This window comes from Apaloderma vittatum, unplaced genomic scaffold, assembly GCF_000703405.1.
Source record: "Apaloderma vittatum isolate BGI_N311 unplaced genomic scaffold, ASM70340v1 scaffold35949, whole genome shotgun sequence".
Taxonomy (NCBI): Eukaryota; Metazoa; Chordata; class Aves; order Trogoniformes; family Trogonidae; genus Apaloderma; species Apaloderma vittatum.
Window position 1 is genome coordinate 1,747 of NW_009737636.1, and position 12,419 is coordinate 14,165.

Sequence of the window (12,419 nt, forward strand, 5' to 3'; positions counted from 1 at the left end):
GAGACTGAAGTGCTACATCTGTCACATACACCAAATGCAGTTTGGCCGATAGCTCGGGCTTTGTTCCAAGGCATTACCACACGTGAAAAGCTTGTTTTTCTAATAAGTTTGTTCTTTTATTGCTACTGTACAATTACAAAAATACCCTGAAGTGAAAATGCAACTTCGAACAGCAGTGCAATGGTTTGACTAGTATCATACATTTGTTTTTTTAAATAACGCACAAAATACAAGAAAAATCCAAACACAGAGGTGTCACCTTGAGAGGTCTTATCTGATGGTTTTTAGCCTGTTACATTTTATTAATGCCTTCTCCACCACGGAAGCTTGCGACTAACAAGTAACAGCATGTGAGGAGCCTCACGTGCTTGCGCAGAGCCTGGTGACTTCGCAAGGTCAGCGCTGGGTGGCAAACATCTGCAGAGCTCTTGGGTGCTCGCGGTAGGCTGGAGGATCTAGCACAGCTCAGGAGCGAGGGGCTGATAGTTGCTCCCTTTCTCACACTGAGGGCTAAAGCCAAAGCTATCTACTCCTTCCTAACAGTGAAAGCTAGAACAAATGCTGCCTCCTCAACCCTCATCTTCAGAGCCCTTCAGGAAGCTTCTGGAGGAAATCTGCAGCTGAGCAAAACTGAGTTTATCGGTGTCGTACAGCAACTGCGCTTTCAGTTGTCATCAAACCAGCCGCTGTTGGAAAGCAGCTCTACACAGAAATAAAAAATACACGGAACATGCGAGCCTGCAGTAGCGTGTGGCTTTATGTCCTCGTTACAGGACTCGGTCTATCGTGTGCATACATTCTGACCCACCTCCAGCGTTACTGCTTTCTGAACGAAGTGACCTGTTCAGATGAACTTCTCAAAAACCCAGTGAAAACCTCTTAAAACAGGCCGTGTTGAGAACAGGTGCTGCAGGATGTAGAGTGTTGGCAGCAGAAATGTTCTGAGGTACCAATGGTAGGCCTGGAGCTACGTGCTTTGCGCGATGTTATTTCCTTGATGCCACGCAGCACTGCTCTACAGAGCTCCCGCTGCACACCCAGGCTGCCCAGAAGGAAGGACGTTCACCTTCTGCAAGGTCTTCCCTTCAGTCTTAGTTCAACGGCCAGGGTGGTTTTGGCATTTTGCATCCTTCTACTTAAAACAGAAAGGTTAAAACCACGCTCCTGCTAGCCTAGCACAGGCAGGGAGGCTTCTCAGCAACTAGCACATCGGTGGATTTTATAAAGAGTATTTTATGTGCTATGGGCATTACTCGGAGCAGGAAGTGGGATCCACAACCTGGAATGACAAGTTGTGTAAATAGTTTTGCATATGCATCCATTACCACTCCTATTTTTGGCTGGTTTTGAGCCCCCCATTAAGGAACTCCGAATGCCTATGAGCTTTGGGCAGCAATATGAATATAAGAGGTACAAAGTTGCCCTAAAAAAAAACCTATTTAAGACAGTTGTTACCATTTGAAAATTTAACTTTTATGCTGAAAAAGCTTGTGTTGTGAATTAGCCTTTTTTTTTTCCCTTGTGCATACTCTTAACTTCACGAGGACGCTCGGGCTGCTACGCATCGGGGCTCACAATCACGACTGGCACAAACTCTAACGCTGAACTGCAAGCCTGATGGCCCAGCTCCGAATGCTGGATGAGAAATGGCAGTTTTTGGCATTAAAATAGGAAGGGCAAATCTAGAACACCAGTTACAGTAGCCTCAAAATCACAGCATTAAAAATTGTAGTTGATACTACAAGCGACCGTACTCAAGAGTTTCATAGCGACGAAGGAATGACAACACTGACTGCTAACAAATGCTGCTGTCTCGCCATGTCAGCTATCTTCCAAAGACAGAGTGCAATAAGTCAGGGTCTCGGCTCTTAATAGATTAAAAAAAAAATCATGTTTTCTCCGGGAAAAAGGAAACTGCGCTTCGGATCCACAGAAGTGCTTCTATGATGTAATAAGAACTAAAATATTAGGAAAAGAACGTGAACAGGGAAGTCATTTTTTGGATCATGCACGTCACACAGAGATGCCTTTACTTGATCACCTGGGCTGTCGAGAGAAATCTGATTCCGTTAGTTGATCCCATCGTCTTGAGACGCCTACCAGCATGCAGCTGACACGCAGCGGACTCAGACAATGGTAAGGTAGCTATTCAAATAAGCTCAAGGCACTTTGTTTCTTAAATCCTTGCCTTTGATAACAGCAGCTTCCCATCGACCGCTCCTGGGGCTCGCCCATTGAGAAACGCCTGCAGTGAAATGCCTAGGATGAAGCATCTCCCCTTGAAAACGTACGCAGGTGTCAGAATACGGCCTCGGGAAGTCCATTTGAAATGTCTGTTTCAGAGCTGCAACGCTGACAAAAATCACTACCTAAGGGAACGAACGTTTCTCGAATACAGCGGTGCTTCGGACTGCCAGGCGCCAGCAGCCCCACTTTGGGTAGCGCAATTTTGGTACAAAACACAACTCCCAGCCGGAGCGAGACGTTGCCATAGAGGAAGGGGAAAGTTAAAGGGCCTGTGGTGGGTTATTTGCATAACAGACAGGAGGTGCCACGTAGATCTCATTAAGAGGAATTTTCTCCTTTATTTGTCTTGCTCTCTCCATCACTCTTCAGCCCTCAACTCCAGGCTGTGGTGCTGGACCCTCGAGTGAACACGCTCGTAAAAAAGCAAGTAGGCGCTAGAAGAAAGGACTTCCTGCAAGCTGGCCTTGCGAACGGTGTCATCGGAAATCCACAGCCACTGGCTGCTGACAGCAAATGGGTTCTTGGGAGGAGGCGGGGAGCGGCGGTAAGTCACAAAGTGGCCTGAATGCATGTCTCCGTGATGAACTACCACGGCCATCAGACGGTACAGGTACACGGAGGGGCTGTAGGACAGAGCAGAAAGGGTCAGCAAGGCCTCATGGGTCACACACACACACACACCAGGAGCAGCCCCACTTGTTTGTCTTTAGTTGTAATTGATTTTCTGGGCAAATAGATGGCTCGGTAAGTCTTCACTGCAGTGCTGCCTTCCTACTGCTGAGAAAATCGAGCCATTTATTTTAAAAGTATATGCTACAGAGGGCTACTACGTTTTGCATAGCATAAGTGATTGAATTTTGCAAGTGTTTTTCCTCAAACCTACCGATGTGCCAGTATTTAACCTTAAGGCACCGTAACTGGACAGAAGCTATTCTGGAAGAATGCGCTTTTAACCGAGAAGAGGTAAAATTGCAGCAGGTAACCCACAGATAACGATGGACACATCTGCAAGGACTTGCTCTACAACTGTCTTCCTAACAAACGCTTGCCACAAAATGCTTCCAGGCTTCTCACTTCAAATAGCAATTGTGGGAATTGTCTTCTCCATGGGGAAAATACGTGATGGCAGATAGAAAATGCAGTATAGAACTAATTCTAGGTTGGTCACCAGCGTGAAAATAAGTGAATGGTCTCAAAGACCAAGAAACCAGATTGTCAGGAGAAGCGTGAAGGCTGATTTGCTAGGTAGAATCATGGTAGGTGCACCTTAAATTGAGCTTGTTAAATGTGCTTAAAAAGATCTCCAAGAGAGCTGTGGATTTCTTGTCATGATTTTAAAAGAGGAAAAATGAAGGTATAGAGGAAAAGAGTGGGAATAAGATTTACTGCACCACGAAGCACAGGAAAGAGATTCTGAGTTTTGCTCGTAATATGCTTTACTCTCTTTTCTAGGAGAGAAATGGAGCCAAAGACAAGCACTGAAAATCAGCCAAGAGAAAAGCAAAAAACTTCTGCACAGGAGCTAGGGTAGGTGTTAAATTCTGTGACTGTGCAGCCTTATAAATAAAGAGCAAAGGAAGACGTAATTCAAAGGGACAGAAATGACAAGAGAGGGTACAGATCTCTAACTTACCTGCATTCGGGGAATGCAGCAAGTGGAAAAGTTCCCGAGGACATTAAAAAAGGAGAGGAGCAGGCACCATTCATAAAGAAAAAAACTGTTCCACATCTGCACAAGGAAGAAGACATTGAGTAATTTTACTGAAATGCTACTAGTAGTATTGCTAACAGCAGCACTTCTGTTCCTGCAGTACCTTTCAACACAGAACATGAAAGTATTTCACTTTTTTAATTCATTACACGCCACAGTCCCTTAAGAGACACAGAGGAGGATAATATCCAAAGGCAGTGGTAACTGTTTTTACGTGACACAGATAGGAAAATGACTGTGTTTATAAAATCCCAACTAAACAGAATATTGAGCTACCTAAAGGAGAGATTTACTACGGCTAGATTTTCTGATTGCTTTTTTAAAAGTCACCGTTCCTAGCGTTCTTTCTATGCTCATCCTGAAGCCTCAGAAGAGATCACTTACAAGACAATCCCTAGGACTTCCCGAGCTGAACATTCCTTCATCCTTTGGCTATAAAACATCCTGAGTTTATGCTACAGGATTTGTTTGTTTGTTTTGTTTTAATTTTTTTTTTAATATTTAGCAGAATCAAACTAAATTATCAAAACCGACTTGTAAACCTGGAACAGGGTATCCTAATGCTTGCTGGGAAAAGGATTTCTCCCTGGCGTCTATGCACTAGATCCAAATAAAGATACTGCTCTTGTGTTCATTCTGCACATTTCAATGTTTTCTCACTGAAATGCAGAAATACCTGCTAGATTTTTATTTTCAAAATGCGTACCTGAAGGTTTTACTGCTATTCCATCCTTTGTTCCAGGCGTTGTCTCCTCGGAGTTTTTCTGATTCAGCTCATTCTGGCTTGATTTATGAACAGGAATGCGGTATTTGTAGATGTCCATGATGAGGAACTCGTTGAACTGCACGTGCTCGTGTCGTTTCAGAGGAGTGCCTTGGTTCGACCAGCTAAGCCTTTGCAGGTGGATGCACAAACACTGAGGGAGCTTCAGCGTAGAAAAAGAGAGGCAAAATACATTTGAAATGAAGAGAAACAGCTGTTGAAGGTAAAAGCATCCTAAGGGAAATTGGAAATTGTTGGAGTGACAATGTAAGATATTGGCTGATCCTCCATAACAGCTTTGCACAGGTTGAGTACCAGGGGGAAAAAGGTCAAGTTGTTATAAATATCTGACATTCGCAGTCACGCCAGAGTTAGCCTCTAGCAATAAGTGTGTATGAATGGCACGTGAGGCTCTTAATTACAAGCAGTGCCCTACTGTCCTCTGCATTCTGTGATTACAGGGTGAAAAATTTCAAGAGCTTCTCACAGAAATCGCAGCTGATGTTTAGCACCAGGTTCATGTGCTTAATCCAGAGGCATTTAGAACATTTTCAGTTTTTTACCAAGAAGTGGGCATCAAGCAAAGAGATCAGAGAAAGGAACTGCTGTATAGCAGGATTTAAAATAGATTTGGAGGTTTAGCTTGTCTCACCTTTCCTAACTTTAATTGCTTTACAAATGTTGTTCTCTGGTTTTCCACACTCTGTCCATTCAGAATCCTTTCTGCCTGAATCTGAAATCAAAGGGGAAAAAAATTAAGCCATCTGATAACCTGCTGTACCACATTCCAGTGTCTGCACGCTGCCGACACAACAATTGGCTATCTAGAACTACACTCAATACATTAATTACACCCATGTACAGTTTTTTAGGAACTTGATTAAGAATTGTTGGTCTATCCTAACGGATCAGAACTCTAAACCCAAATCAAGGAGAAACTAGCATTTACAGAAAAAAGTCCGGGTTTCTGCGTTGCCATTTCTCTCGGTTTTCAAAGAAGCAACTGTAAAACACTGTTTAGAAGTCCAGAACAAAAAGAGTATCCCATGTATCATCTAAATAATAGCCCATAATTACACAATAAATACTTGTACATTTTGTAATATTAGTAATAAATAAAGCTTCAAACTGTTCTGTGCGATAAGAACTCCATTTTAAATACAAGAAATCCCAGGCAAGCTAGAGGCTTTCCTCAAGTCACAAAGAAAGGAAGGGAAAACTGAAGCCATAATTCTGTCAGCAGACTTAAAACTGGGCTAGAAGGCTATATAAATTAAAATGACATACTTTAGTGCAGTTGTCACACACAACGTCCTTCACAGACTCAGAAGAGATGAAATGATGGAGGCAGTGGTCCAGTGTCATAGGACGACCCTTAGCACAAAAAAAAATTATTGGCATTCATTTTAGGGTGCGTGCCACTTCTTTTCGTGAAAGGATTTTTCATCCTTTCTCCCATCGAAACTACATCATTACAGACTTATTTCTTGAGAAAACTGACTAAATGGCTTTCGGTGTGGAATGCTGATACCATAACTACATGGATTCCTCCTCAGCCTGGATTAAAGGTGGAAAACATTCCATCCCGTAGATAAGAACACCAGCTATGACTCCCTGTGTGACTCCTTTAGTGGGGTTTTAAACTGCAGATTCCTGGCCCTGTTGCTATTTTTCTCTGAAGTTCCAGCACTTCATGCAGTCTGACCTTCTACATAAGAAAAATACAGCACTGAGGGAAACGGGAAACTTAGGCATTCCTTCCTGTCCCTCCTTGCAGACTCTACTATTTACTGCCAAGTATGAAGGGCATAATCCTCAACAGCGATATAAATTAAAACACAAATAGCAGAAGATGTGTCCTAGTCCCAATCCTAGCTGTCCAGGAGTGTATTCTGTAGCTACCAGCCAGAGTTTCCATGAGTACAAGCAGTTGCTACATGTCTGGAAAGACAAATCTCTAGCAGACATTAAGTAACAAACTGTTATACTTCAGGTATCCTGCGTTTTGACACAACAAATCCACAGTGCTTTGTCATGCCAAGTTTTTTTTTTTCAGAAAGGAAAACAAATTGCAGTTGAAATTGCTTGATCCTAAAACCTGTATTGGGTAACTTGTGTACAGCGGCAGCGCACCCAAAGGTCACCTTCCAAGGCTGCCAGTAAGAGCCCTCCGGAGCGGGTCTGGTCTGTTCAAATTACACAGAAAAGACCAAAGACTCCACTAGGAGAAACAGAAAACTCTCTCGGTGTCAACAAAGTTGTGCTTGTTGGTGCAAATTACCAATTAGTACAACATACTGGTGATAAGATGCTGTGGCAGCACAACCACATCACGTATAACAAGGACAAGAAAATAAATTGTAGCTACTTATTTACACTGACCACGCGTGTGTGAGGGGTACGTACCCACACAGCTGCTGGAATACTCAGCGAGAGGCTGTCAAAGGTATCGTACCTCACAGGACTCTGCAAGAAAACATTTCACATAGCCAGTGAGCTAAACATTTACAACAGGCCACAAAAAAAAACCAAACCCCACAACAACCCAAAAAGATGAGGCTCTGCCCTCTGCTGTCCACAACTATCCGGTGGAAAAGGGTCATAACTCACTCGCTTTCCCAAGGGCAGCGCTAGGGAACACAAGGTGCTGCTCAGCCTCTTTCTGCTGAAGCTGACTCTGCTCACTTAGATCTGTCAGCGAGGTTTTGAAAAAGAAAAGTACTAAACAAATGAGATTTACTTTTTGTATTTTTTTTCTTTATCCAGGTTATCTGCAGCTCCTTACTCCGGATAACTGGGCTGCAGCATAACTCTCTGTGTGTGTGCCAGCTGAATGAATTGCTCGTCCTAAACTGCTGCCCATGTGAGTGCAGTTTCAGTATATGACAGCTCTGGTACCGAATACTAAATATAATGACAGTAATTTTTTCTGTCTGATAAGACAGCTCTTATCCCCACAAAGCGGATCACCCTTAACTGCCTTGATGTGTACGGACTACGTTCTTATACCTGGTGCTCACAGTGTTTGCAAACCATGTTGCTGGTCAGTCTTCCGTGAAAAGGGTGCTGAGACTTCCAGTGATGTGACACGGAGGGAAGAGACCCTGAAAGACAAAGGTGAAATCGTCCTTTTATTTTCAAGACATCTGCGTTTGTCGCTCCGATTCCACATTCTTGGTCCCCCGGTAAAAAAAGGAACTGCTCAACAACAGTTCTGTCCCGCTGACAAATAATTAATGTGGGTTTTTTGCAGCTGAAGAGATGTATTTCGGTCCAACACAAAGATCAGTTAATATTATCCCCTTAATAAACTGACTACACTACGAATATTTGTATTCTAGAATGGAAAAAAAGCATACCTCTTGTTCTGCAGCTTATTTGCTTTTGGGTTATTTCTGGCTGCTACAGAGGAAGATAAAAGATTTCATTAACCCTACCTCAGAAACCATTAAACATTAAATATGTTCTTATTTCATCCCTATAACATGCTTTTCTGACGTTAGAACAATTGTGGGAGATTTAGTGTCTCTTTGTATTTGAGGAAGGCCAAAAAAACTGGTACACAGCAAATCTATAATTGACAAAAAGAACACTTCTAATAAAATGAATAATTAATCGTCAGAATTCTCTGCCTCAGAGTACTAGAATAAGAGCGTAACAGATTTTATAAACCTTCTGTACGTATTTTAGACAAAAGGAGGTCTGCGTTAGGTTGACCACTAATCTGGAGGATAAGATAAATTTCACCTCCAAATGGACCATTCCACAAACATGCACTTTGCAGTTTTCAAACCTCTTTCATGTGTCAACTCTTCCAGGTAAGAGTAACTCCTTTGATGGGCTGCTGCTCTGTGCTAGCATTTCAATCCCTATATTCCATGGATTTAGGAATGCAGCAGCCCTCAGGAAAGCACTTACAAAACCCATTTTTTTTTAAATCTTTAGATTGCCTGGCCTGTTGATTCATTTCTACCGGAGTCTTAAAGAACAGCTTTGTAAACAGAATGAAAATCTCTTCAGTTTCTAAACAGACACTTTATCCTTGACAGACTTAGGGACTTAGGCAGAGTATGGAAACTTCTCCTGATAATGAAATAACATGGGTAAAGAAGTCACCTCCAGCGAATGCACATCGAACAAGTGTGTCACACGTGGCTGACGATCCCGTTCATCTTCTAACGAAGAGGTAAGGACGTGAAACAGTTCGTGAGCATCCTAGTAAATAGAGGCATAAGACTTAGAGGAAGCAGAAACAAGAGACACCAAAACATGCATTGGGACTACATCACCGTAGTAGGAAACTAAAGGCACAACTACTCCTTAAAGCCCACCTTATATAGCAATCATTTGTGCATCTGCTGTGGTTTTGCCAAAAACTATTTTTTCTCTAAAGCTCAACTTTGCAATGGCACACAGATTCTGGGCCACAGGAACTCAAGATACAAAAACACTTGGAGGAGAAAAGGAAAAATGAATGCACAAATGTCTGTTTCCCTTTATTTCAATGAAAGCAAAACTGAAATCTCTGCTGTTTGCTTTGGCTCTGAAATGTAACGGGTAGAACCACAGTTTACAAGTGAGATAAGTGGTCGAGTTTGTCGGCCAGCTGCGCTCACTTAGGGGTTCAAAATGCTGAAAACAAGAATTAGAAATCTTTCGTGTTACATATAAATATTTGGGAATATAAGTGGAGTCCACCCCTCAAAGCAGAGCAGCACGTTAGCAGAGCTGGAGATGGCAGCCTACAGCGAAGTCAGGGCTCTGTCTGTTCTGTTGTAATATTACTGGCCCCTTCACTTTTTAAAGCAAACTTTTTGCTACAGCAACGATTCAGATTTGGCGCAGGGGCTATTGGGACCGTAGCTTCCACGTTCTGTTACTCTGTGTCTAGGCACCGAGGTGTGTTTCAGGCAGTCTAACTAGAGTTCTGTAATCACCTGCTCTTCAAATGAGGAGATCTGCCACCTGTACATTCTTAAAACTTCTAACAGGCAGCTTGCATCCAGGACATCATCTTCTGTTACCTCCTGACAGGATAAAGCTAGAGACATGGCATTTAAAAATGTTAGAAGGAGCCACAGAGAACTGTTAGGACACAAATCAGTTTATTTTAGACTGTTACTTAAGCATCATATCATTGATTACAGCAGGGTTATTCTTGATTAAGACAGGCAGAAATGACAATCAAACTAGTATGTATTAATTACCATTCCCACCTGACTAAGGCTGACTGACTGCACACATTCTCCTTGTCTAATACATACACAAACTGAAAGGTTTCTCAACTGATACAGAGAGAATAAACGATATAAACGTTGTCTGGAAAGACAAATCTTTACTGGTGGATTGGGTAAAACTTGGTACGTTACAGGTCACAGACACCCAGAATTCACGCCCCACCATCCTCACATCAGTTAAATGTACGTGCTTAACCAGCACGGTTTTACTTTGAACAATGTCCCGAGACAGAAAACTTCCAGTGGATTTCCTTTAAAACTAAACCCTGTTGAGAAAGCCAAGGAGGGAAAACAGATTGCTGAAACATTTTGAGGACTTAAACAGGACGTAACCGATATATGAATTTAGCAGAGGGGCAAGTCTGAAACGCGTTACCAAATTGAGCTTAGAGGCTTTAATGTTTTTATTTGACAATACACAAAGTGTCTCATTTAACAGTCCATATTTTTTGTAAAATAGTAAGCTTGGGAGAAAAATGCTCACCTTAATTTATAATGCATTAATTTTTTTTTCATACAGAACCTGAAACCTTTCAGCTGTTGGCCAAGAAACAAACAGCTCTGAGGACATGTGCAGCCAGGCCCCATGTTTTTCAGGCTCAATACAGTAACTTAATAGCTTTTGGATCTCTACCCCTCTGTGAAAGCTGGTTGAACTTGGCCAATGAGTTCAAAGTGAGTAGAGGGAAATTAAAAAGAGAATGCAAGGCCAGGTGAGCTTCTTTTCTTTAGGAAAGGAGCCTACAAACAATAACATTTACGCCAAATAATTCTCTTCTGACTTTACGGCAACGCGAGAACGTTAAAAAGTACCTCTTAGGAGATGCAGCAAAGTGACCGAGAGGTACCGGTGCTCAGCAGACTGGTTCTGCTCTGCCTTGTATTGTGCTGTAAATTCCTCCAGCCACTTGATGAAAGACGGGCAGGAGGATAAGCCTTGCAGCAACGAGTTCATGAAGCAGGTGTTTCCCAAGTTGAGAAGGCCGGGTACAAGCCCTACAAATCGAAGTGTTAAGAGTTTACGCCATAAAGTCTAGGAAAACCTGAGCATTTCCAGGAGCAAGTGTTGTGCTAGGCATTAAAATTTCAGTTTATTGGGTACTTGCAGTCCCTTATTGTGTGAGTTTACAGTGGGGACACTGCTGCTCTGCCGAGGGCCCCAGCACGGTTTGGTGAAGCTTCCTCTTTTGCTTGCACTAGTTACAAGGACTCCTGGTTGCCAAGGATTAATAAGACATGTTAGTGATTGGACTCGATGATCTTAAAGTCTTTTCTGATCTATTCTGTAGCCCTGTGAAGTATTTCTGTAGGACTCCGCTTAGCACGAGACTTGCGCTTCTCTTGTGCTAGTGGCCAATGAGAACACGTTTATTTTGCATTCCAAAAGGTAAATTAAAATGCAAAATCAAAATAAAATTTTGCATTCCAAAATGCACAAAATGGATGCAAAATGCAAACAAAATCTTGCATTCTAAAGTGCACAATAAAATGCAAAATAGAAGTAATTTTTTGCATTCATAAAACGCAAAGCAGAAATGAAACTTTGCATTCCAAGGTGCACAATAAAATGCGAAATATAAATACAATTTTGCATTCCAAGGTGTAAAGTAGAAGTAAAATTTTGCATTCCCAAGTACACAGCAAAATGCAAAACTGAAATAACACTTTGCCTTCCACCATGCCTGATAACACCGAGCCCGCTGCCTGCCCAGGTTCAGTGCCCAGCTGATCACCGGACACCCGTGTAATGAGACATTATCACAGAATCACAGAATGTCAGGGTTTGGAAGGGACCTCAAAAGCTCATCTAGTCCAGCCCCCCTGCCAGAGCAGGGTCACCTACAGTAGGTCACACAGGAACGTGTCCAGGCGGGTTTAAATGTCTCCAGAGCAGGAGACTCCACACCCTCCCTGGGCAGCCTGGGCCAGGGCTCTGTCACCCTCACAGGGAAAAAATGTTTTTTCTAATATGTTTGTGGAACTTCCTATGTTCCAGCTTGTACCCATTGCTCCTAGTCCTGTCACTGGATGCTGCTGAGAAGAGCCTGGCTCTGTCCTCCTGACACTCACCCTTTAGATATTTATAAAATCATAAATGAAGTCACCCCTCAGTCTCCTCTTCTCCAAGCTGCAGAGCCCCAGCTCCTTCAGCCTTTCCTCAGAAGGGAGATGTTCCATCCCTCCATCATCCCTGTGGCTGCGCTGGACTCTCCAGCAGTTCCCTGTCTCTCTGGAGCTGAGGGGCCAGAACTGGACACAAGATTCCAGATGTGGCCTCAGCAGGGCAGAGCAGAGGGGCAGGAGAATCTCTCTCCACCTAGAGAGAGAGGTTTGTCAGCTGGCGTTTTTTTCAGAAAAAAACACCAACTGACAAACAATTACCGTGCTGCATGACTAAAACCCTTTGTTCGACACGCATATATATATAATTTTTTACTGTTATTTCTTTTTTAATCGGCTA

General features: G+C 42.8%; 1 protein-coding gene across 1 annotated transcript; it reads right to left on the bottom strand.

The window, feature by feature from the left end:
* Positions 1-2,605: 2,605 nt before the first annotated feature.
* USP30 (ubiquitin specific peptidase 30) lies at positions 2,606-10,954 on the bottom strand (the record flags this gene model as incomplete). Its single annotated transcript, XM_009877397.1, has 11 exons — positions 2,606-2,870; positions 3,881-3,965; positions 4,665-4,884; positions 5,374-5,454; positions 6,009-6,095; positions 7,128-7,187; positions 7,731-7,825; positions 8,081-8,123; positions 8,838-8,936; positions 9,659-9,762; positions 10,772-10,954. Coding segments are annotated over 11 exons (1,322 nt in total), but the record flags the coding sequence as incomplete, so codon positions are not given.
* Positions 10,955-12,419: the final 1,465 nt, after the last annotated feature.